The sequence below is a fragment of the Parasteatoda tepidariorum genome, chromosome 1, assembly GCF_982258835.1.
Source record: "Parasteatoda tepidariorum strain Cologne lab strain chromosome 1, Ptep-v5.0, whole genome shotgun sequence".
Taxonomy (NCBI): Eukaryota; Metazoa; Arthropoda; class Arachnida; order Araneae; family Theridiidae; genus Parasteatoda; species Parasteatoda tepidariorum.
This window is the reverse complement of record NC_141755.1, coordinates 119,253,943-119,280,559: the sequence shown is the minus strand read 5'-3', so window position 1 is coordinate 119,280,559 and position 26,617 is coordinate 119,253,943. Positions and strand designations below refer to the sequence as shown.

Below are 26,617 nucleotides of genomic sequence, written 5' to 3'. Positions count from 1 at the left end.
GCACGGATCTTACGATTTTTTAATTTATGTACGAATTTTATATTATCGTGTAATTAATTTACGAATTTTAATTTGTGTAGACTAGTGATTTACAAAATTTGAAAGAAGAAATAATTAGTGAATTTTTCTACCTACAAAATGCGAGAATATCGCCTATAATATTAGAGTTTAAAAATATTTCTTTTACAATTAAGATTTTTTATACATTTTTATTCTATACTTTCCTCTCTAAACACGTTTCTGTTACTTTAAATTAGTAATAGTTATAATTAAAAGTATCTTAAATCAAAATAGTGCTAGGGAAGTTTGCCGCAGAAAGCCTGAAAAAATTCTGCCACAGGGTTGACAGGTTACTACAATTAAAAATGTAAAAAGGTTTTAAAAAATTCACAATTAAAGGAGTTAAAAAATAAGTGTTTTCCAAATACATACTATTGAATTTTTGTTTTAAATCATATGAAAAGTCTCCCAGAAATCCAGGTCAATACATAACACACATTTTTGAATAATATTGAGTAGGGAAGAATCGAGGCTGTTGCTTGTCCATCAGTTTTTGATTTTTGTTGACTATTGGTGCTCTTAGACTCCTGACATAATTTTGTAGTACTTTTAAAAGAAATTTATATCCATGTTTTGTTTATCTGCTGAAAGTTAATTCATATTAGCAGGATTTATTACAAATGTCCCTGGTGTTCAAGCAATTAGGTTGTAAAAGGGGATCTAAAATTAATTAATTGATTTTTTCAGGATTTATGCAAATTTAATTTTCTTTTTTATTTAAATGAGTGTATTGAAATAAAATTTTATTTAAGTGATATTATAAATATAATATTTTGAGACAATTACTTATTTAGTTAATATTCAGTTTTGTTTCTTAAAACAAGATACAGTTGAATGTTACTCAAAATGTTAGAGGTCAAATCTGTTAGGCAATTTTTTTTCAATGCTAACAATAACTTGTGCACATTTTTAAAAAAAATTGTTTTAATTGTTATTTGAGACATGTTTTCAATGTAGCACTTTCTTCGGCTTGTCACAAAAGCATGACTGTGTACTGATATATCTTAAATCAAAGTTCTGATAACATAAAACTGATACAAGATTAAAATGTTTTAGTAAATTGTCATATGAAATAAAATAAAAGAAATGATAAATTGGAAACTGTTCTAAAAAGGACATATATATATATATATATTTATATAAGTTAACTTAATTTTCATACTTAATATAACATCCAAATTAGTCCATTGTGATTATGATGCATTATTTTCAGAATTTTTGACTAACAGCAAAAATATTCTGAAATTATAACATTAATATATATATACACACAGTCAAACCCCGCTATAGTGAACACGGTTTATAGTGAACGAAATGTTTGATCCCGTGCCTTACTATACATGTGTAATGTTATTTTTTGTTGATATAGTGAACCAAAAAAGTGATGAAGTTGGATATAATGAACTTTTTTCTGTCTTCGATTGATTTTTTTCTTCATTTTTTTTTAATAATTTTGAAATTTCTAGTTCAAAATAAATACATATACTGATTTTCAAAACAATCTATAGAGGGGAATGTAGCGATAAGTATTTTTTCTTTGCTTCTTTTTATCTCATTTTCCATCCCTAAACAAACTAAGCAGATGTTTCCAACCTAGGCAGATGATGCACCTGTAAGGTGTCAGTGCAATATGCATTTTCTGTCAGAGGGAATGAGTAATTATTCATTATTGGTCAAAGGTTTGGACACTAATCTGTGTTGATAAAGCCCTCATTTCAACTACTTTTTGCTCTCAGTTCAGTTTAAAAAAGCATGCAAACAAGTTTCTCAAATTCAACTATGGCGAGCAGTAAACGTAAAACGTTCTCTATTGATGATAAAATGGGCATAATCAGAAAAATTGAAAATGAATGTAATCAAGCTGATATTTGCAGGGAATATAAACTATCCAAATCTACAGTTTGTAAGATATGAAAAAATAATTTCTGCTCATGAAAAAATTTAGATGACAGAAAAAAAAGTTGAGAAAAGCAGATCACAAATGATATTGAAGAAGCATTTCTGAAGTGGTTTCAGCATTCGAAGCAGTAATCTTCCAGTATCTGGACAAATGGCGATGAATTTGCTGAGCGATTTTGTGGGACTACTTTTATGTGCTCGAATGGTAGGTTAAGACAGGTTTAAAAAGCGGAATAACAGAAATTGAGAAAAATTATCTGAGGGTAGGGAAGTGTTTCCATATCTGATGTTGAGGATTGCTCCTCAGCTAAAGATTACAAATTTTTTTTTTATATGCAAGACGAAGAGAAATAAAAAATAACACAATTTTTGCTACTACATAATATTTTTCAGTCATTTTTTGAATAATGAGTAATAAAAGGCAGGAGTTTGGGAATCATTTGTGAAATGCCCGCATTACGGATATAGTGAACCAAAATTTTAGTCCCTTGAAGGTTCACTATAACAGGGTTTGACTGTATATATATATGTATATATATATATATATGTGTATATATATATATATTATATATATATATATGTGTATATATATATATATATGTATGTATATATATATATATATATATGTGTGTGTATATATATATATATGTATGTATATATATATGTATGTATATATATATATATATATATATATATATGTATGTATATATATATATATATATGTATGTATATATATATATATATATGTATATATATATGTGTATATATATATATGTATATTGCCATTATTCTGGGAAAACACCTGGCGTATAAAAAATAATTTTGGCTCAAATTTTTAACCTCTCACTTGACTGAATTTTTAGAAATAACTAAATTATAAATTATTTGAATCTGGTTTCATAACATGTCTAACACTTCATCTAACAGATTTCATCTGTCTTCATTGTTGTTTAATTAGAATTTAAAGGCTACCCCTTAAATCACGCAGATTGCATGTTAGTACAAAATGTATTTTATGAGCCCCATTTTCTTCTTCTAGTATTTTGCCATTCTGTAATTTAAAATGTATTATATTTTAGAGCAAAAGATGATTTGAAAAAAAGAAACTGATCCTTTTAAAAAGAAGGTTCTGGACGGTAGGCAATTAGCTTTGAAAATAAGTGCTAACAGTGTATATGGGTTTACGGGAGCTCAGGTTGGAAAATTACCCTGTTTGGCTATTTCCCAGGTATGAGGCAGAACTATATTATATAATTTTATGTACAATTTTTATTCTGGTTTAATCTCACATAAAGTTGTTAGATGTCATACTGTTTGAGGTAGTATTTTCTGTACTTAAGTTTTTCTTCGACAAATTATTTAATTTTCATTTACTTTTTTTTTTTAAATTTTAAAGACAGTAATTAAATTTTTTTTTTACCTCTATTTGCAGTAGATAAAGCTGACTTTCCTAGTTTATTTATAACAGAAATGTTCATATAGGAAATGTTTTGCAGTAAATAATCTGAAAAAATATCTAGTATTTTTTTTACCACAGGAAAAATAAGAAAATGTAATCCTCATCATCATCAATGACTTGACAGCCCAGGGTGGGCCTTGGCTTTCTCAAGAAGTTTTTTTCAGGCTAGCCTTTTTCCTGCTAGTGTTTTCCAGTTTTTAAAACCAAAAGGTCTTTTTCTAGGCCACCTATCCATCTCAAATTCAGCCTGCCTCTTTTTCGTGTGCCAACTGATCTGGCATCGATAACTCTTTTTGTGGTACGGTCTTCGTCCATTCTGATAATGTGGCCTGCCCATTTTATTCTTTGTTGTTTAATAAAGTTAATGTCAGGTTCATTATATAAGTGATAAAGCTTTAGACTTGATCTTCTAAGCCATACACCATTTTTTTTTTTAAATTCCTCCAAATATACTTCTCAAGACCTTTCTAGGAAAATGTAACAAATAAAATAAAATAAAAAACTAAATGTATCTGTATATTTTTCCTGTGTATCAAAAATTGATATACAAAAAGAAGCCAAATATCCCAACATTGTTGGAATATCTAAAATGTTTTTTTTTCTTTTTAATAAATGCAGTTTAATTTACTAAGTGTTTTTTTTTTACCATTTTATCTTCTCTATGAGTATCTTACAAAGGTTACTTTCTTAATATTATTTAGTGCGACTGTTAAAAATATTTAAGATTTAAAAATAATACATATTTTTATGCAAAACTATTATTATTTTTTTCAATTTTTAAGCAGAATTGTTAATAACACAATTATTAAGACTATTTTTATCACTTATTTTCAAATATTTGAAGCTTTATGTTAGTTTTTATATCTTATTGGAAAAGCGATAGAAAACTAAGTACTTGTTTATATTTATAATAATCAGTACAAAATGAAATTATAGGAATTTTGTTTGTTTATTACAACAAAATGTTTTAAATTCACGCTTAAAATTTTGCAAGCTCATGTCCTAATATATATTGTATAAATTGTGAGGCTTAATGAAACATGGAATTTTAATTATTTATTATGTGCTCAAATAAGTGCAAAAAAAAACATTTTTATTAAAAAAAGTGCATGTATACAGCTTGCTGTTCTCTTTGGATTTTCATTATAAAATATCACTGTTTGTGTAGTGAAAAAAAAATGATAACGGAAAGATGTGTTTCCTGTTGACTATTAACATTTTATTAGCCTGTTACGAAACACTTGCAAAAGAAAATCTCCTGAATTTCAACTACTATTTCCAATATCATCTTTTGAAGTAACAAAACAGTTTGTGTTATTTCATAATGAAAACATATATACCACCAGCTAATGCATGCTAATATAAATGTTTAATAAAAATAATTTTTCTGTGCTTATTTGAGAAAGTTACAAATGTTCAAAATTTCCCATTTCCCTAAATCACATTGCAAACACTGCAAAGTATATGAAATACTGTAATTAATAGTTTTATTCTGAAATGCCAATGTATTAATATTTATTATTCAGAATCAACTGGTTTTTCATGTTTTATGTATTTGAGTTTTGTGAACATTAATTTTGGATGAATTAAATAGAAATCAGATGGTTGTATTTTAATATTAGAAATCAATCTACAGGCTTATTCAAATTATCCATAAGAAGAAATTTGACTGTGTACTACTGTGCAAACTAATCATATTTCTTTATGCATTTAAATGAATAATACTGTCCAAAAATAAGCTAGCTATTTTTTTGTCAAGTTTATTACCTAAAATTTGCTTATAATCTCTCTCTTTTTTAAGAAAAAAAATTTTAAATATTTTTTATGGAAAAATTATAAGTATTTATTTGAACACTCTTCCTAACATAATTATAGCTATAGATTTGGGGAAAAACTAGCATACCCTCATTAAACATTTAGGAATTTCCTTTTCTTTCTTTCTTTCTTTTTTTTTTAAAAAAAAAACCTCCTTTGCCATTTTTCTTCCATGCTTTGCATTTTTTTTTCTCTACCCATTCTCTTACCTCCCATTTTTCTCCCATTGTATTTGTTGTAGTCTGATGAAAGAAGGCTTGTTCTTACCCAAATGTATAACTTTCTTCTATTTATTTTGTGTATGTGCATGGTATCTGAAGTTTTAATTTTTTTTAAATGCTTAAAGGTTCAGTGAAATGTGAAAAGTTCTTAAAATTTTTGTTTCTTAAAAGCCCTTAAAATGCCTTTTTTATTGGGTGTTTTTAAAAAGTGCTTTATTTTCCTTTTGGAAAATGAAAACGTTTTCTTTACCCTGTCGATTTTTGCCACATATTATGCAAAAGTGTGCTTTTCACATTGTTCTATTCAACGTTTAAGCTATTTATTGGACCACAATCCATTTTGGCTTACACTTGGTCCGTAGCATTTAAAAGCGGCGGTCATTTTACTTATTTAATGAAATACTTTGGATTCCGTAAGTGCGTCTACTTGCGGAATCTTGAAGAGCTTGGTTTGATGAGATTATTGCCCTCGCACGTGCAACTCTGTTGCGTTTTGCGAGATATTCTCAATTTCAGGCTTCATTTTCCTCCCTTTGATATCGAACCAAAAAATCTCTCGATCTTTTTATAATGGCTCATATAATCAAGAAACTAGTTATTTTATCATGATCATGTAAAGTCTCTGAAAATTATTTTGCATTTTGTTAATGCATATATAGCTTAAAAATACCTTTTGAGTGCTTAAGAAGTACTTAAAAGGTGCTTATTTTTTGTTAAAAGAATTGGCTTCGCATTCTCTTAATGTTAAGTGTAACCCACTAGATAATGTATAATATTTTCTAATTTATTTCAATAAATTTTAAAATATTATGTATATATATATTTATAAATCAACTAATAGTGCTTTTTGAAAAACTGTAACAAATATATGAAGTTTTAACTATTATGTAAATTAGAATTTGATATCCGATTTTATGGAGTGTGACGGCATTTGGTCGTATGATGATTGACGAAACAAAGAGACTCGTTGAGGAGAAGTATAAAGTAGAGAATGGCTATTCTCACACAGCCAAGGTCATTTATGGGGACACTGATTCCGTGATGGTCAATTTTGGAGTCAAAACTGTGAAAGAAGCTATGGACCTAGGAAGAGAAGCAGCCAATTTCGTTTCAAGTCATTTTGAAAAACCCATTAAACTGGAATTTGAAAAAGTACTTTTTTTTTTATCCATTTTGATTACTTTTTTTCTGTAAATGATATTTTATGTTGTCAGTTATAAAAAAGTTAAAGTTGTATATGTTATGTGTATCGCTACTACAATATCTGATACAACAATAACTCCCTTTGCTACAATAATGTTTGGTGGTCCCGACGAACATCCATATGAATTAATGTTATCCACCTCTCAATATTGTGATATTCTCTGAAGCAATAAACCCCCGTAAAACAATTTTTTTTCTTCGAAATTTCAACCTTATTTTCCCCATATATTACTGATTTTCAAGTAATGGAAAAAATCTTATTTGATCTTATTTTGCCATTTTTTTTCTGTCATGAGAAGACTCACTACTGATTATGTATTTATCTTATTTCTTTTCACCACAGTGAATGGCTTTTGTATTCAGATTTCAATACTCCATCCTACATAGACCACCCCAAGACCTTCCATTCTTAGAATTGCCTCCCTCATCTCTTATGCAACATTTCTACCTGATTTCATGTTTAACCATAATAACTACTCTGCAAACTAAATTTTTATTTAATTTATAAATAGATTTATAGTTAATACCTATATAGCATTAAAATTTTTAAAAAAATCTTATTGTGTCCCCAAAGTATGTATCCAAGTAGTATTGATATAATATCTCTCCCTACAACAATATATTTATTTGGTCCCCAAAATATTGTTGTAGCAAGATTTTACTGTATATATGTATATAATATGGGATTAGTGGGGCTAATTCCAGTGAAAGAATAAGAATCATATCTAAACTGAACAATTTAACAACCAAAAATATATATATAGTATTCAAGAGTTAACAATTTTTTTAGGGCATGCCTACACGCAGTGGTCCGCCCACACATTACATCTACCACATAGTCTCAGATTAGTTAAGTTTAATTCGCTTATACACCCTCCAGCAGCATTTTCCTGGAAAGTCTAATGTAGGACCTAATCCCATAGCTCAGTCTTCCTGCAACTTACTGCCCTCAGCAACAAATCCTGGCGTAAATCACCTAACTAGCATTCCCTCATATGCCACTCCAACAATGGTTGTTTCTGATACTGGCAACTGATTTTGGGAGATGATTTTGACAACTTATAGTTTTCTGAATATATAAATAGAATATGTAGAACGAATAGAACATATGCAAACAAATATTAATTAATGTTTTTTGTGATGACATATCTGTATGTATTGTCTACTCAGACATCTTGACATGTATTGTATACGGTTCTCTTGGATCTTCAAAATATTCATTTTCGTGCAACTTACTGGCCTCAGCAACAAATCCTGGCGTAAATCACCTAACTAGCATTCCCTCATATGCCACTCCAACAATAGTTATTTCTGATACTGGCAACTGATTTTGGGAGATGATTTTGACAACTTATAGTTTTCTGAATATATAAATAGAATATGTAGCACAAATAGAACATATGCAAACAAATATTAATTAATGTTTTTAGTGATGACATATCTGTATGTATTGTCTACTCAGACATCTTGACATGCATTGTATACGGTTCTCTTGGATCTTCAAAATATTCATTTTCGTGCAACTTACTGGCCTCAGCAACAAATCCTGGCGTAAATCACCTAACTAGCATTCCCTCATATGCCACTCCAACAATGGTTGTTTCTGATACTGGCAACTGATTTTGGGAGATGATTTTGACAACTTATAGTTTTCTGAATATATAAATAGAATATGTAGCACAAATAGAATCTATGCAAACAAATATTAATTAATGTTTTTAGTGATGACACATCTGTATGTATTGTCTACTCAAACATCTGACATGTATTGTATGCGGTTCTCTTGGATCTTCAAAATATTCATTTTCGCTTCTTCTCGGACGATCTCCCCGTCTTGGTAAAGGATTTTATGTTCTCTTCTTCTAACATCTTTATTTCTGATTGTTCAATACCCATCTTTACAAATTGTTCCAGAAATCTTCCGTAAAATTTTCTTTTTCTATATTCTTAAAGGATCAGAACCACTTTTAGTTAAAAGACCAGTTCTCCAGTTCAATATTATCTCATAAATTCTCAACAATGTTTGTAAAGGGAGGAAAAGGAAATCACAGACGCTGTAGAATATTGATTGATTTTCCTTTAATTTTGTGCATTTTAAAGTCTTTATTCAGCTGCAAAAAGAAAAAAAAAAAAAAACTCTGATCACTTCATTTCCACATTAGTGAAGCAGCATAGTATAAAAGGAATTATGATTTCTAGCTCATAATACAGAAATGATAAAGACAACAATGAATTTCATGTTGTGTTTCTAAAAGGTTAAGGGGGATATACTTAAATACTATCTAGTATTTTTACGATTTTTTTTATGTTGGATGGAGTGACTAATATAGACAATATTTATGTTTTATATATAAAAGTGCAGTTTTTTATTTATATTTATTTACGTATCTAACATTGCCCAGTAGGCAAGTGAAGTATTGTTACTTATACCACTTTATGCAACTGACATTGCTATCTAAACAAGTGAGGCATTTCTTCAAATTTAATTTTTTACGCTTAATCCAATAAAATGGTCATTTGAAATAATAGTTTAGAAGCAATGAGGGTTTAATGTATGAAATATAAAATTTTTGACTTACCTTTTACTCATTAAATATTTATAGCATTAAAACTGTTAGAGCTATCAAATCAATTCTATTTCTTTTTTTAAATTTTTCTAAAAAAAAAAAAAAAGCATAATAAATCTTACTTGACTTTATTAATGCCCGATTTGACTATTCAACAATGTCTCAAATTTCATTGTTATATAATTGTCATAAAATTAATTTACATTGCATTAACTGCAATTATTATCAAGAATATCACTTTTACAAAAGGCCAATTTTAAAAAAAAGAAGAAGAAAAATTTTAAATGCAAGAGGATTGGTTTTCATGAATTCAATGTCATACATACAATTTATTATTGTAAAATTTAAAACATTCATTATTGGTATAAGATAATTGAATTAAAAATTTTAGGGTATATTTTAGGACATACACTATATAAATTCAAATTTACTAATAACTAGAAAAATTTTTATTAATACTATCAATATCTTATTGAGAACTCTTTCTATTTACCCTATTATTTTTGTTATGGGCTTTAAACATATTTTGTATTTTAAATAATACAAGCATCAATTTAAGAAATAAAACATTTTAGAACATTATTCATTTACATTTTTAATTTTTTTTTTTTTTAAATTTCAATCATAAAAACAATATTACATCTATTTCCTTCTACACCAGACAAACCTTACAGGGTTCCACAAAATATGTGAAATAAAAGAAAGAAATCATTATCATGATAAAATTTTACCAACACTTTATTTGAATAAAGGAGATTAAATACCATTAATTTGAAATCAGTTAAGCCTTCAGGTATCCCTTAGAAACTTATTTTAAGTTTGATAAATATTTTGATCATAGTTCAAAGATTATTATCTTTGTTTTTGTAGTTTTAATGTTAACTTTGAATAATAATGATTCCCCTATTTTAAAGGAATTTTATGAGGTTTTTGGTGCTTTTATGTAATGTTCTTATATTGAATGTTACCAGGTCATTACATTGTAAAAAAAGGAATTTAATAAATATTTTTGTGAATTTATTTAGGTTTATTATCCCTATCTGCTGATCAACAAGAAGCGATATGCTGGTCTTTACTTTACAAGACCAGAAACCCATGATAAAATGGATTGCAAAGGAATTGAAACTGTGAGAAGAGATAACTGTCCTTTGGTTGCAAATCTCATCAATTCTTGTTTAAAGAAACTCCTTATCGACAGGTTAGGAACCTTCTAAAAACTTTTTACTTTTTCTTTTTTTTTTAAAATAGCATTTATGTACCAAATTTGTTTAATATGATTGGGAAACAGAGAGTGTAAGGATAAAAATAAAAGAGAGTTTTAAGTATTTAATAAAATTAAATTTTTAAAAATTGCTGTTTTTCTAGTAAATAAAAAAAAGGGAATTTTTTTTATTTATTATTATTATTATTTTTTTTTTTTTGATAGACTGGAACTGTTGGGCGTATCATTTTTTAAAGATATGGGGAAGGAATTTTAGATGGTGATAGTTTAATTATTTTAATGATGAATATGGTGTTAACTGTTTTTCTTTAGGTCCGATTAAAAACAAAATAATTTTGGCATTTTTTTATCTGTTGGTTTAAGTCAAAATTTTGATTGGTAGTAAATTTTCTTGCACCATGCAGAAGCAACTGTAACTTACATAGCCACCTAGCACAGAGTTCTACTTGAAATTTGAGCTTTTTAGCTAGTCGAATTGTCGATTTACATTGAATTCTATTTTGATAAAATGACTAAATTCTGCTTGTAAATGATCGAGAAGCAACTGTCACTAGCATCCATTTTGGGTGTCATAGAGATTTTATGCTATTTGGAAAATGGTAAAAATTTCAGTTGTAAAATGAAACGCATGCACAAGGATGAATTAATAAAAACATTGTGATAACTTTAGTAGAAAAAATATAGATCCATCTCATCACATATTCTGTGATGTGCAGTGCGAAAAAAACATAAACATCCTGAAGTTTTGATCTAACAAATTGATGCTTATTAGGAGTACATTTTGTGTATTCAAGAACCAATCCTTAAATATGATAGTGAGTTAGTGCATATAATATTTAAAGTTTTAAAATCAGATGCAAAACATCCTTTTTTGATATTAGTGTATAGTAAGATATATTACCATATTTTTATAGTTTATTGCCAGTTTTGTTATGTAGTATTAATTGATTTTAGGGATCCAGAGGGTGCTTGTGATTATGCCAAACAAACTATAGCAGATTTGCTTTGTAACCGAATTGACATATCACAATTAGTTATTGCCAAGGAGTTGACAAAAACAGATGAAGAATATGCAGCTAAACAAGCTCATGTTGAACTGGCTCATCGGTAAGTTTTAAAATGTACTTTTAATGAATTGTAAATTTTAAGTAGGTTATCGTGTATAGATAGATCTATAAACCTATTTTCTAATGTTTCATTTCACTTTTTGAATATCCTCAAAACAACATGCAATGATGATTTGAATTGTACATGGGATGTTCGATGCAATTTATAAAACTTACAGAACAACATCACTGAGAGTAACAAAATAGTTATCCATGCTTTTATTTCCAAATTGTTTTTATAGTATTGATGTGCAATAATATGTGAAACAAAATAAATTTGCTCACTTATATTTTATGTTGATATGTCTAAACCACAAATAAAATACAGTTAGCTTTTTGCTCCTTTGTAGTAGGAAAGATATATTTAAATTTGATTGTGCCGCCATTTAAAGGCAAATTTTTCAGCATGAAGAAAGATTTTTTATAAATTTATTTCTGTTGGGGATCATATTAGTAACTGAATACAGGTATGTGATTCTTCCACTAATTTTATTTTATAACTGTCGTTGAACAGCCAACCCAATTTTGGGTTATGGCTACTGATGTTCAACTCTGTAGCCTTATAATTTTGAAACTAATCCAGAAGACAAGGAAACTCATGGATGAAGTATTGTGAGAAATTTGCCTTTGTGGAGGACTTTTTGACGGAACTAACATTGTGTTACACGGAGGGGGAAACCACGAAAACCTCCCAGGGTTAGCCTGACAGCAAGGGGACTCAAACCCATGATCTGTCTACCACTGAGGATATTTTATGTCAGCACTGTGGTCTGTGTAAGCCAGGTGCGGAAATTGTATCGACCAGCCATCACTGGGATTCGAACTTGGTTCACCTCATTGGAAGGCGAACGCTCTATCACCTGAGCCACAATGGAGATTAGCGGAATTTCGCTGATCTCAAGACTGTTAATTCGCAGATTTCTGCGAATCTATTAATATTTCAACAATATTTTCTTGGAGTTCCGCTAATTTAAAATTTAATTTCGAAACCTTTGTGAAATCTCATTAAGAAGACTTTTATTCTGCCCTTACCAGCACTAAATTTTTTTCTTCCTAAGTTCTTATTCCAAATACGATGACAACTTATTTTCTGCAGATTTGTTAGAGAAAAATGCAACTTTAGATAAACTTCAAGAAAGTTCAACAAAAAAAATATCCATTACTTCAGTTGGAATTAATGAACTACTGAGGCGAACACAAAAGTATGAAATTGATAATCTAAAAAGTAATTCTGAAATGGCAGCCATTTTAAAGATTGTTGACTAGAAAAAAGGGATTTTTTTTTTTTTTTCATTTTTATGAGTAGCGATTTTGCTGCAAATTCCGAATTGTAACAGAAGAATTATTTAATCAATGTAATGCATTTGCCTTCTTTTATATTTGGCTACAAATTGATCAAATAAATTTTTAATGTGATATTACAAAATGGAAATTTCATATCGTGCATTTCAGTAATCACTTTTCAGCACGCTCGACATCATCGTGAATCTGTGTTTCAATCTTTTTTTTCTTTTACAGTTAGTTCAACTCATTTTCTCATGGTTTTTGAAATTCCGATATTAAAATGCACAAAATTTGAATCACACATTTGAATGATCACTTTTTGATACGCTTGATTTGTATCAATACCATTCTAAATTCGTGTGGTGTTTCGATGTTTTATCAGCTGATTATTGTTACGAATTTTCTCCGTTTTTTAAAATTGATGTATTGTTTATGTTTTATTATTGTGACACTCAAAATTCAATTCGTGAGTCGCTTTTTTATGCAATGATTTTTTCGATCAACTTTTTCACAGTTATTGCTACTGATATCCGTATTTTTTTTTAAATCTCGATATTTTTATACGATGTTATTAAGAAATTGGAATTACACATTTCAATAATTACTTTTTTTAACAGGCTGGATTTGCCCGAAATCTATGCGGCATTTCGATCGGCTTTTTTGACAGTTTTTGCTGTTGATTTCCACATGATTTATTTCGATGTTATATATTTATTTATCTTTATGGTTTTTTACTGTTATTTCCCCTTTTCTAGAATGAAGAAGCGTGATCCCGGAAGTGCACCAAATCTGGGAGACAGAGTACCCTATGTTATAATCGCTGCAAGTAAAAAGACGGCTGCTTATTTGAAATCTGAAGATCCAATTTATGTGTTAGAAAATAACATTCCAATTGATACGCAGTATTACTTAGAAAACCAAATATCTAAACCATTGTTACGAATATTTGAACCAGTGCTTGGCGAAAAAGCAGAATCTATTCTTCTCTGTAAGTGTTTTTTATAAATATTTTTGTTTTATTCTCATTTTGAGTTGATTCCTTTTTTCCTGACAAATTTAAGGTTTATAAATGTATTATCGTTTTTTTCCTTCATTTGTGTTGTACAATATTTATTGTAATCTTAAATGTGTATTTCAAAGAACTAATAGGTTGTATTATTTTCTGTTTCTTGCACAAAATTTCTTTAAAATTAAATTATGTCCTGTCTCTCTTTTATTTTTTTGTTTATTCACTAGCAAACTAACAATGAACTACTATTTTTTTATTAGTTTATAATATTTTTTATTTATATTTTTTATATACTAGTGAAATATGAAAGTAAATAAATCAGCAAAATAATATAATAACAATTAGCTCAAAAGGGGATACACTAATTATATGAGTTAGTATCTGTTATTAAAAGGATTGTTGATTATTCTGAAAACTCTTTTTCTATAATTTATCAGGGTGCGTAGCGTTTTTAAAAAGTGCCTAAAGGTACTTTTTTTTAGTTACATTTTTTAAAAGCCTTTAAAGGTGCTTTTTTATTCGGGGTTTGTAAAAAGTGCTTAGTTTTCTATCTTTTAAAAAGAGTTTTTTTTTTCTTTGCCATGTCGGTTTTCATTGTAAATTACAAAAGATGCATGATTTTCACAATTTTCTATGCAATATTTATCAGAAACTAGTTATTTTATCTTGATTATGTAATGTTTTTGAATTTTATAGATTTTATGTTTATAAATAAATTAAGAAATTTTAACGATAGAAAAAAATAATTTTTATTACTGAACAGATCCTAATTAATTAATTTTCTTTTTTTTTTTTGGAAAGTGATTATTAATATTTTTTTGAGTGCGTTAAAGGTGCTTATTTTATGTTGAAAAAAATCTGGCTACGCACCCTTTTTATGTGTATGTTAGTCATTGAATATATCTATTCCTATATGTTTGTACAATATGTATAAAAACATTTTTCAATTATAGGTGGTGACCATACACGTACAAAAACTATAGTTACATCCAAAATCGGAGCTTTGTCAGCTTTTACGCAGAAGAAAAGTACCTGCCTTGGCTGTCGATCAGTTTTAAAAGCAGGTAAATAATATTTTGCAGCAAACTTACTGATTGAAAGGACAAAAGTCTGACTTTTTAAATTATGAAATAATGGAGACTTTTTTTTTTCAAAACATTATAGTTTAGTTTTTTTTCTTCGTTTTTTATTTTAGTGATCTAGTTGTTGAGTGATAAAATTGTTTGGATGCTCGTATCTTTCATTTAGATGTCAATTTTGTTTTTTATGATTGATACCAACATGCTCTGCAGTACATGGGTCTAATAATTTTGCTTTTATATATTTTCTTTACTATTTTCGTATTATTTTTCATTCTGAATTGGTTTATGAATCAACTATTAAAATTCTACTTTTTTGATGTAGTGATCAACTAATACCAACTTGTTTTTGTTTTAGATGATTCAGTTTGTGAACATTGTAAGTGTAAAGAAAGTGAAATATATCAAACTGAGGTAAATATAGAATGATTTAATTTGTACCCATAAAAAAAATTATTTAGTGGAAGTGTTATGTGATGATCATTATGGATAGAGACCAAATTATTTAATGTAGGGAGAGTTGGATTAAATCAAGTTGGTTCGCAGTTTAAACCAGTGTGGTTTAAACAAAAAGTTTTTTTCTTTAAAGAAAAAACAAAAAAATCTTTTTTTTTTTTAAAAAAAAAATTTCATATAATTGAAGTTTCTACTATTTATCTAAATTCTTCCAGTTTAGCAAAATGAAAAAAGATGCTTTTTGCAATTTTGAGTTTAATTGATAATGGGAATCAGTATTATATAACTGCCAACAATTCTACATTTTGCAAAAGCTTATTTTATCCATTTTTTACCCGCCTGCTAACTCGTAGTTTCTTTGATTCAGACACCGTGCTGCTCTTGTAATGGCCCTTTTACTGTGATCCTTCCTTTAAGGCATGACGTAATGGATTTCTCCTCTCATCTACCAATAAGGAAATAAATTAGGCTTCTTCTTCGAAGAGCTCCCCATTATCATGTAACTTAATGTTTGCCAATGCTTGAAAGAAAGTGGCACGTGTAAAAATGAATTGAAATATTTATTTGCTCATTCGGTTAATCTTGTTAATTTTTAATTATTATGGCTGAAAGAAAACAATACAAACAAGTTATTTAAGGAGACTTATTCTCTTGAGTTTCCATTTATTTCTAGATAGAACCTTGGAGTAATGATGTACATTGTGACGTGCTTAAAAAATGACTTTAGTATCGTGCCTGGCACTAAGGCTGATATAGTCAGACACTTAAAATCAACAAAACACCAGAAGAACAAAGAATTTTTTGGTTCAACAGCGAAGATAGTTTCTTTTTTTCGAAGGAGTATTAATGAGGAAGCCATTATAAAAGAGACAAATGCTGAATGTCTCCTCACAGCATTTTTAGTAGATCATGCTGGAAAACTTTTTAAAAAGATGTTTCCCGATTCTAAGAATTATAGTTATGACAGAATTTAGAGTGCTGCTATAGTAAATGAGATGGCCCATGAACTTCAAAAAATGAAATTGAATGATCACAATGAAATTGAAAAACGTCGCATTTTCTAGTGCAATTGATGAGACAAATGACTCTGACTCGAAACTTCAACCATTAGGGGGGATATTTTTTGATTAATTAATTGAAAAAATATGAAGATGTGGTTTAGCATTTACTGTTAAAGATGGTTGTATTGGGGTTAAAATGCAAATGGTGTATTAAACATGTTGAACAGTCTGGACATTCTCTTTGATTAATGCAAAAAGTGCTACTAAAACATCTTTGCAAAATTAATTTTTTTAATTATGTAATTTGTTTTGCATTAATTCTTATAAGTTTATATAATATTGCATACTATAGATTAAATGTTGTGTTGTAATTAAACTAAATAATGTTTATATGATACTTAAAATATTATACTTTTCCAAGTAATGAGGAATTAATAAATGAATATTATTCTGCCATCAAGTAGCGAGTCAAAAATCTTTTTCTTTTCTTGTTTTTAAAAAAAGGTCTGTTTATCCTTTTTTATGCTCATTATATTATAATGGATTTATGAAATAATAAATAATTGAAATCTACTTTTTTTTATAAGTTTATTAGCATGCAGTAGAAATCTTCTGCATTTTTATAAGTAGGGGTTGGCAGCTATGGTATTACTTCAAAAAACATAAGTGTTTATGTAGAAAAGGTTTAGAAGAACTAGATAAATAATGCAATTATTGAAAGTGCTCAGGTTTCTCAATTTTTTTTTTATCTACCTGTTAAACACCTTATATTTGCTACAGTTGAAAGTATGAATAGGAATGAGGTGTTTTTTAAATTTTATTTTTTCAATTTAATTTAGTATTTTTTTCTGTCACCAAGGTAAATAAATTTGTATTGTATATATGCAGTATCTTTATATTAATTATTGTAATTTTTAAATATTGTTAAATTAAAATAGCTCCATCATGTTCAAATGAATTATAGAAAAGTGTTTAATTTTTTCTACCGTTAGTACTAAGACATACCTTTATTTTATATATTTATGCAGCCTTTTTTTAAAATAAATAAATCTCTTTTAAAAAAATAAAATAAAAAATTCTTTTTATCATTCTGTGAATTCTAATGTTTTTTAGTTGAAAAAATTGACTATCTTGCCTTGAATGTCTCACGCTCATTTATATTGAAATTTGTTATTGATTTAAAAAATAAAAAACTATGTTTATTTTAAAACAATTGGTTGATATTGATACTACAAATTGTATACTGCTAAAGAAAAGCAATGAAAGAGATAAACTAACTTGCACTATTAAAAAAAAAGACGTTTAGGTTTTACTTTACTTGTTAAGTAAAGTTAAAAATATTCAAGATCTTTAATTATTATTTTTTCATCATGTTCACATATTTTTGAGCAAAATTGAATATTTTTGTTTGCATTCTTTATCAAAATATGAATCAATTATTAAAAAAATTTCTGTGAAATACTTTATAATGGTAAATTATTTTTAATTTAGAGCTTAATGTATTTAGTTTTTTGTTTTAAGTTAACAAAAAAAAACCTGTTTTAAACCAAAAAAAATGTTTTTTTTTTCCAACTTTGGTAGACCAATGTAATAGAATTAATTTATTTTACTTGAAAAATTATTACTTTACGTGAATTAATAAATCAATATATTTATTTACTTTTGTGAAAAAATATTAAAAATTTTTTTATTTTTAATAATTGATTTAAAAAGGAGATATTTCTTTAACTTATATTTCTTTAAGTTAGGTGCTTCTTTTATCCACCAATAAATGGATAGCAAACAACATTTTTCTTTTTTTATAATCTATTTATATTTAGTTATTTATCGGTAAAACCAATTTTAAAAAATGACCCATTTCCATGCAATGTTTTGTTAATGTGAAAACACCATATTAAGAGGAACACCCTGGACCCCAAAGTTCGGGATGGGAACCCTATAAAAAATTCTTGATTCAGAAATCCCCAAAATTAAATCATGGATCACTACAACAAGAAAAGTGTGCATTTGATGTAGACATTAAAGTTGGTCAGATTCTTTGGACTGGGGTCCCGCATTGGACTGATCATAAAGACCCAGTAGAACACAGAAATCAAGCATCGCTGGCTGCAGTCAGTAAGTGGGTGGGTGATAACTTTGATCCGCCTGCGTAGGGACCGAGAGTGAGCAGTATCAGTCCTCGTTAAACTGTTCTACCGTAAAGTGCTTGACTTCGCGTACATGTCGTCGGGCTACCAAAGCAGGTGAGCCATCCCCTCTGCATAGGATTAAAATTGTGATGCCATGCCTTCAGATCATCCTCAGGAATGTTTCCCAGACAGTTGCCAATAGTCCATTGTGCAGCTCTAGTGCGACGTAAATTAAGTACCTATCTTTGGACTGAGGGAAACTTTATTTGAGAAAACCTTTGAAGACGTTATGTTTTATCAGAGGTTTAGATTCATCTTGATGATTATCTATAATGAATATTCTGTTGTAAAGCTGGAAAAAAAATTTCTTCATAACTAAGTAAAGAAAATATTTATTTTTTTTTATTAATTTTCTATAAAAATATCCAAACTTATTTTGTGAGTAAAAAACTGATAAATTCTAAATTAAAATTCAATAAAAGAGTAGATGCAAAAAATAAATAGTTATGCTTATGTTGACCAAATTTTTCGATTGCAATACTTCACATTAAGATTAGACAAAGCAATATTTCATAATTAATTTTTTTTCTTCCCTTTTTTGTTTGGCATGTTTATATCTACTTATAACTATAAATATTTTATGCTTTTATATTTCTTGTCAGGTTTATTATCTGCAAGATCTTGAGAAAAAATTTGCTCGTCTGTGGACAGAATGCCAAAGGTGTCAGGGAAGTCTGCATCAAGAAATATTGTGCACTAGGTATGTTACAAAATAAATCAATATTTTAAATTTCCTTTATTTTCAATCAATTTCATTCCCACGACACTATGAAATCTTATTTTGTACAATTGTCTTGTTTTAACTTTTTGCACTCCAGGCACCTATTTAATGACATTATCACTCTAAAACTTAAAATTCTTATATTTTAATAATTTATAACCACGTTGTTTAACTAGGTTTAGAAATTATATTAAAAATATTGTACAATTTTTAAATAAATAATCCAAAGAAACTGGTAAGATATTACCTGATTAAAAAATATATGAATAGGAAATAACGTTTACAAGTGCTCAAAAACAGATGCCCATTTTATGTTGATTGTTATTTCTTATTGACACGAAGCAAATGATGTTTTTGATCAGGTGATTATACAACGTAGTTTAAATTTATTGTTTATGTTAGTTCAAAAAGCATTAAGTACTCGCAGCGCAAAAGGTTCTACTAACATTTAAATCTAAAATACATGCAATTGATTATATTATATATTAAATATATATTATATATGAAATATTTCTTACAAAATATGGAAGTAATGCGTGTAATAAACCTAACTAAATTATCCAAAGTAATTGGAACCAGACCTACTTTGAATCATATTAATATTTGGATTTTACACTTTTTAATCTATTTTCAATTATTGAACTCTAAAAATTGTACATTTTTTTAAAAATATAATGCTATAGATTATTTTAAAAATGTAAGCTGCATGAACTATTTGTAACTACTTTTTGAGAAACTATTACCAAAAACAGGGATGTGATTCATCCGCGGATTTCTGCTTTTTTTTTTTCAGATTTTTCCCTCTAATTTCTGCAGAAATTTTTTTTTTGCACAAGTTAAAATGTTTTATGAGGAATTTTCCGCCGAGCGAAAGTATTAAAGTCCTCATTCCTCTCTGTGAAGTTTCTCTAAAAATCATTCCCTTGGGATAAAACTGGTTGACCTTTATTACAGGGATGAGATTTTTCAGCGGATTTTCGCTTTTGTCACTCGAATTTCAGCCTTTTTATCAAAAACTCCGATTCTCTAAAAGTTTCAGGTTTTTATTTTATATAAATATCCCTCTTTTTTTGAAAATTCAGTCGTGAAATAAAATAATTATATTTATTTACGATTTTCAAAGATAAACAGAAAATTCAAACTGCGTTCTAGCTGCTAACCCTTCTGCATTTTTACTTATTTTAGCTATTTTCTCCGATTTTACGCACAGAAAAAAAGATTTTCCGTTTTTTATCTGTCTGTTCCATAGCTCGTATTTTTCGTAATTCTGATGTCGCTGCTTCCTATTTTCTGGCGTTAAAGCAATGATAAAAAAAAAAGCGGTAGATTTTGCGGTGAAAATATTTATTTGCTCATTCAATTAGTCTTGTAGATTTTTATTGATTATGTCTAAACAAAAGCAATACAACCAAGCCTTTTAGAAATCCCTAGTCCATGCTCTTCAAATATCTCGATTCTTATTCACACGATTTTAACGTCAATCATCGATTTTCGTATTTGCCTAATTTAAAAGTTGCGATTCTTATTTACACTATTTAAATATCGTACATTATGATTCTTATTTACGAGATTTAAAAATCCAGTAACACGTTTTGCATTGATACATTTTTAGAATCGCAATTTTATTATGAAACATAAATTTTCGTATTTGCCTGATTTAAAAGTTGAACATTGTGATTCTTATTCGGGCGATTTAAATATCGTACAATGTGATTCTGATTTACGAGATTTAAAAATCTAATATTGCGATTTGTATTTAAGCCCTTTTAAAACCCTATGTAACGATTCGTATTCACTCAAGCTTAAAGTACAATGTCGTGATTAGTTTTTGTTGTTTTTCTAATATCAAACATCGATTTTCGTATTATACATTCTTTAAAAATTAGACATTGGGATTTGTATTCGTGCGCTTTAAAAATTATGCACCGTGATTCGTATTTACGTGATCTAAAAATTACGCATCATAATTTGTATTTTCACATTTTTCATATTCGATATAGAGTTTCATATTCACGTGATTTAGAAACCTCATATTGGGATTCATATTCTCTCAATTTAAAATCATGCATGTGATTCATACAATTTTAAAATTTATCATCAGGATTTAAAATCACATGGTTTACAAGTTTAAAAATTTCGCTTTTTTTGTACAATTTTTGGATCTATATATATATATTCATTCTTGGACTAATGTCATCCCTGCAACAACAAAAAAATCAAATTTGAACAAAACAGTCTTTTTTTTAAATATCAGAAGTCCGAATTTAGAACTAGATGTACAATCTGAACTATTCTAAGTATGTTCCAGTATTTAAATAAAACTTGTTATTTAATTTGAAAAAGATAGAAAAAAACAGTTGTCTTTACGTTATTTTTTATTTTTAACAGCAATTTAATAAGTCGTTTGTTTTTTTTAAATTGGTATAACTATGGATATATCATTTCACAATTCACTTTCCCCAGACAGATAGCACTACTTCTTTTTTGACTTCACTGATTGTTGATATTAATATAATTGATTTATATTCTTTTACAAGCTTTCTCCCTATTTCATTCGTATTACAATATTAATTCTATCTTGCACAGATAACATAATATGAATAACATAATTGTAATGACATAAAGTTTTCATTTTATAAATACATTATTCATACGTTATAAATACATTATACTCTGGAAATTAAAGTTAAAAACATTCTAAATCTTTATAAATTATGGGAGTTTACGTGAAATGAAATAAATCTGCTGTTTTAAAAGCTAGTATATCGATAACGGGAGGGAAACAAAAAGAAAAAAATATGCAAATGTTCTATGATATTAAGCCGAGGATAAATTCTTTACCTCTTTATCTACTTAATTACTCAGGGTTGCCACTCCACAGGGAGAATTGAGAATAGGAAATACCAAAAAAATACAGGAAAATTAAGCTAAATATCAGGGAATTATAAAATTTCCCTGACAAACTGGGAATTTTATTTCTTATTTTTCTCTTTTTAAAAATCAGTACCTCTCAAAGCCCTATCTGTAGGATATTTAGAGATAATAGTTCAGCTATATTATTTCATTTATTATAACATTGTTTTATGTTGAGCTGTTTTCTTATTTTTCCAAGTTTTTCCTGCTGCTAAAACTGGCATCTTTATCCTACTATAGTTCACTAGAGCACAGTTATAGCGTTTTTCCTCTTAATATATTATGTATAATGTGTACAGGGAAAACAGGGATTTTTTTTACAGATATGAGAAGCAACGCTGTACTTTACGCATTTAAAGGTAGGTATTCCATCAATTAACAGACCAAGCGAGGAAAGAATTGTATTTGAAGAATCAAGGCAATTAATGACTAATTAAACACCTCCATCAAGCAAAAACAATGATATAATTTAATGTACACAAGTTGTTATGTTAATACAGAAAAGAGAAAAGCATTTTTTTTTCAAAGTTAGGTTAATTTTACCCAAAACAAAACAATAAAGCATTAGTTTCGAATAAAATGATTTTGAAATGGTTTTTTTTTTGTTTTTTTGTTGTTGTTATAGCCGAGATTGTCCTATATTTTATATGCGGATCAAAGCGAGGAAGGATCTGACCGATCAAGAAAAAATCATTGAGAGATTTGGTCATTCCACACTTGACTGGTAGACTTGTTCCTTCCTTTTTAGCTGTGCTACTTTTCTTTTTCTTTTTTTATAAATACAAAAACTTTTTCATGTCATCTCTTGTTTCAAATTTTAAATAAATAGCTTATTTTTCCTTAATTTATAAAACACTTGGCCAATAAAGTAAAAAAATACGATGTTCAGTCTAGTGTTGTTTTTTATTGCTGTAAGTTTTAAAAATTAAAATCAGCTGATTAAAATTCAGCTGATTCAATTGTTTCAAGCTGTAACTAATGTATATTTCGTGTAAATTTAAAAAATTTAAGTTCCACTTACTTTGCTTTCTTCTAATTGCAAATGTAAAAATTGTATTTAATTTTTTAAATTAAAAGATTTGTTTTGCATTTATGATGTTTAGTGTTCATTGAAAATATAATATTTGTTCTGAGTGTGTTTTATTTTTCGTTGAATTTGTCAATTCTTAACTGTTTATTATTTTAATTAAGATTTTTTATAAAACTTGTGTTAAACCTATATTCCTCGGTGCTCAAAATGTTTTGAACTTCTATTGATATGATGGTTCCTGTATAATAATTGCTTATATTGTGCCTTTAAAAAAGTTAAATTTATATCCCATTAGTTAACTTGATTTGTTAGCACTTGTATATAGTTATAATGCTCATTAATGTGTTAACAAACTGAATTACTTGAACTGAACAACTTGAAGATCTTCAAAGTGCATAATATTCAGTTTTTGTCTGGAAAAAATAACTTGCTTTTAGGGGTTTTTTTAAAAAATTCTGTTTAATGAGATTGTATGCTTGAATAAAAAGTATTCAGTTAATTCACTTGAGTTGCTTTTAGTAAAAAATTTCTACCCATTTAGGTTTCATATAATTATTTTCTTAATAAAGCTTAAATTTCATTGCATATTTAAAAATGTTTATTTTACTAGCTTATATAAATCATTTGTCTTCAAATTTTTTTAGTGTTAAATTTTTTTTCTTCTTGTAACTTCTTAATAAGGATGTCTATTGAAACTAAACTGTGATACTATCTAATAATTGTTACTGATTATCCATGCATCTGAGATTTTGTAAGGCATGTAACATAAATATTAGTCTATTTTGTCTTCTTTTTTTTTTTTCTCTGTTATATGACATTATTACATTGGGTCTCTGTTCAAAGTTATTGTTATGATTTTTTACTTTACTAATGAAACATTTTATCTATTTTTTAAAGAAATTAAGTTCTTTAACAAATGTTTACTTAAAGATTACTTATTAAAGATCTTTTTGTTTAAAATAGATAATATAATTAACTTTTCTGTGATTTATAGTTTACTAATTTTTGTTATAAAAGTTTTATTTTCAAGTAAGAATTTTTATGCTACTATTTTAAATAATGTGAAGATTGAAGAAATAAAGCATATTTTAATTTAGTTTCTTTCTGTTGGTTACTTATTGTTTTCATTTGCCCCATTTTTTTCCCTCAAAAATATAATCAAAAATTATTAGACCAAAATTATTAGTTAAATATTGTTTATTATCTTTCATAGTTACAACTTTAATTCTTTAAAATAATGCTCTTAAACAGTATTATCAATAAAGTTCAAATAAATTTATCTCAGCATTTCAGCTAGACTCATCTTCCCAAAAAGTTATTTTTAATAAATTTTTTCTTATTTGTTTTCAAATCTAGTTGAAACAAATTCACTTTTAAAAAAAAAATTCCAATATGAAATTTTATTTAAACACCAGCTTATTTTGTTTTGTAATTATTTTTTATGACACCTTATTTTACTTCTGTATAATATATTATGTAATGTGTAACACTGTGTAATATTTTATTACCTACACACTATTTCTCAAAGTTGACTATAGAGGCAACTCCGCATGCGTTAAACTAAATTGTTTTTGTCCATCTTACTAAATGTTTAAAAGAAAAGATGCTTATTAGAATTTTCAATCACAATTTAAATTAAATTTTTTGATTATTTGTTATTCTGTTTAGTGTTGTAAAAATTTTACGTAATTTTGTAAATGTTTTTCAGTTTTGGAGGGGTTTTTTTTCTTCAAAATTATATCAGCTAAATTAATATGTTAACACCTGTTGATAGAGTTCAAAATATATCATGTCCAGTTTCAGTCTTGAAAAATATCATAATTTGCAATTTCATTTAATTGTATGCTTAACTTAAAGTTATTCAATCAATTGTATGCTTGAATTAAAATTATTCAAATAAGCTACTTGAGTTTTATTTAGCAAAAACTTTTGATCCTTTTTTGGAGTTTTTATAAGTATATTTTACATAAAACTTTACTTTTATTAGGTATTGTTTTTTTAATCATTTGAATATAAATCATTTGTCTCACTTTCTTTTTATTAAATAGTTTTTCTTTATTTCTATAACCCTTTATAAAATATATTTATTGAAAATAAACTGTGATACTATATCATTGTCCATGCATTTAGAGTTTATGTAAAATGTATATAAGGAAAAAAACCAGAATGTAAGACTATTTTTTAATGAAGCTCACTTTTTGGCATCATTACATTGGCACACTTTTCAATGTTGTCATTATCATTTTTTAATTTACTAATATTAAAATATTTCATCTATTTTTAAAGAAATTGATCAAGAATTTTTTACTGAAATCTAACTATATAATAAGATCTTTTAGTTTCAAAAAGTATTTTATTTTTTGGGCAATTATGATTCACTAATTTCTGTTGTGAAATATTTATTTTCATACATAAGTTTTTATGCTGCTATTTTGAATGATACAAGAATGGATAAATAAATCCTATTTTTGTGTCAATAATTTTCTGTTTGTTATTTATTTATTTTTTTCTCTTATAAATGAAATTTGTAGTTGGTAATGTTGCTAAATTTAACAACTAATTGTTTGACTCTTACTTATATTTTACGTTTTTTTTTATTTTTATTATAGCCTTGTGAGGCAACTAACTATTTGTTCTTCGTGAACTCGCCGCTTTGGTGATCCATGAGCTTTACTACTCCTCATTGATTCTGCTGCATTCAGCAGCCTTTCTTTTAATCTATGGTGTTTGTCTTTTAGAAACAAATTAAAAAGATGGGATAAAAAGCCCACTATACCACCAGTTAGTGGCCAAATATTTTGCTAAAAGTAAAATTCGGAAATACTTTGGAATACCGGCTGATGAAAAGGGAAAAATTATTGATGAAAATTTTAGTATGTGTAGATCTCACGTCATTAAAATATCATTATTAAATAGTATTCTTTTTTCTTTTTTTTTAAAATATGTAATATTTTTTTTCTATTTTATTCAGATCATTAATCATAAATAACAAGGAGAAATTATCATTTAATGCTAATAATTTATCAATGTATATGGAACTCTTTTTTCCCTCTTAGTTGATATATGGTTAAATTTTTTAAATACCCAGCCATTTACTAAATTATGATTAATAAAAGTGTTTTAGGGGAAAAAATTTTCATTTTTATCATCCTTTGGGTAATGAAAACATTGTCAAATATAATAGAAATATATATATATATTATTTTAATTGCATTGTGAATTTTCGATATTTTCTGACGATATATCGCGATATTAATTCGCAAACACCCCAGCACTAGTTCTCTCTCTTCTTTGACCCCATGTGCATAGGCATAGCGTTGGGGGGAGGGGTACATGTGCCCCCTCATTAATTTTCAGAATTTTTTTTGAAAATTATTACTTTA

General features: G+C 27.4%; 1 protein-coding gene across 1 annotated transcript in view; it reads left to right on the top strand.

Moving 5' to 3' along the window:
- Nucleotides 1–24,330, top strand: part of LOC107446822 (DNA polymerase delta catalytic subunit) — an 87,323-nt gene extending 62,993 nt beyond the window's left edge. Inside the window, 10 exon segments of the mRNA XM_087157383.1 lie at nucleotides 3,039–3,054; nucleotides 3,056–3,187; nucleotides 6,358–6,606; nucleotides 10,250–10,422; nucleotides 11,401–11,553; nucleotides 13,592–13,824; nucleotides 14,799–14,909; nucleotides 15,283–15,338; nucleotides 19,173–19,270; nucleotides 22,830–24,330. Coding sequence (XP_087013509.1) covers nucleotides 3,039–3,054; nucleotides 3,056–3,187; nucleotides 6,358–6,606; nucleotides 10,250–10,422; nucleotides 11,401–11,553; nucleotides 13,592–13,824; nucleotides 14,799–14,909; nucleotides 15,283–15,338; nucleotides 19,173–19,270; nucleotides 22,830–22,932 — 1,324 coding nt within the window. The 3' untranslated portion in view covers nucleotides 22,933–24,330.
- Nucleotides 24,331–26,617: the final 2,287 nt, after the last annotated feature.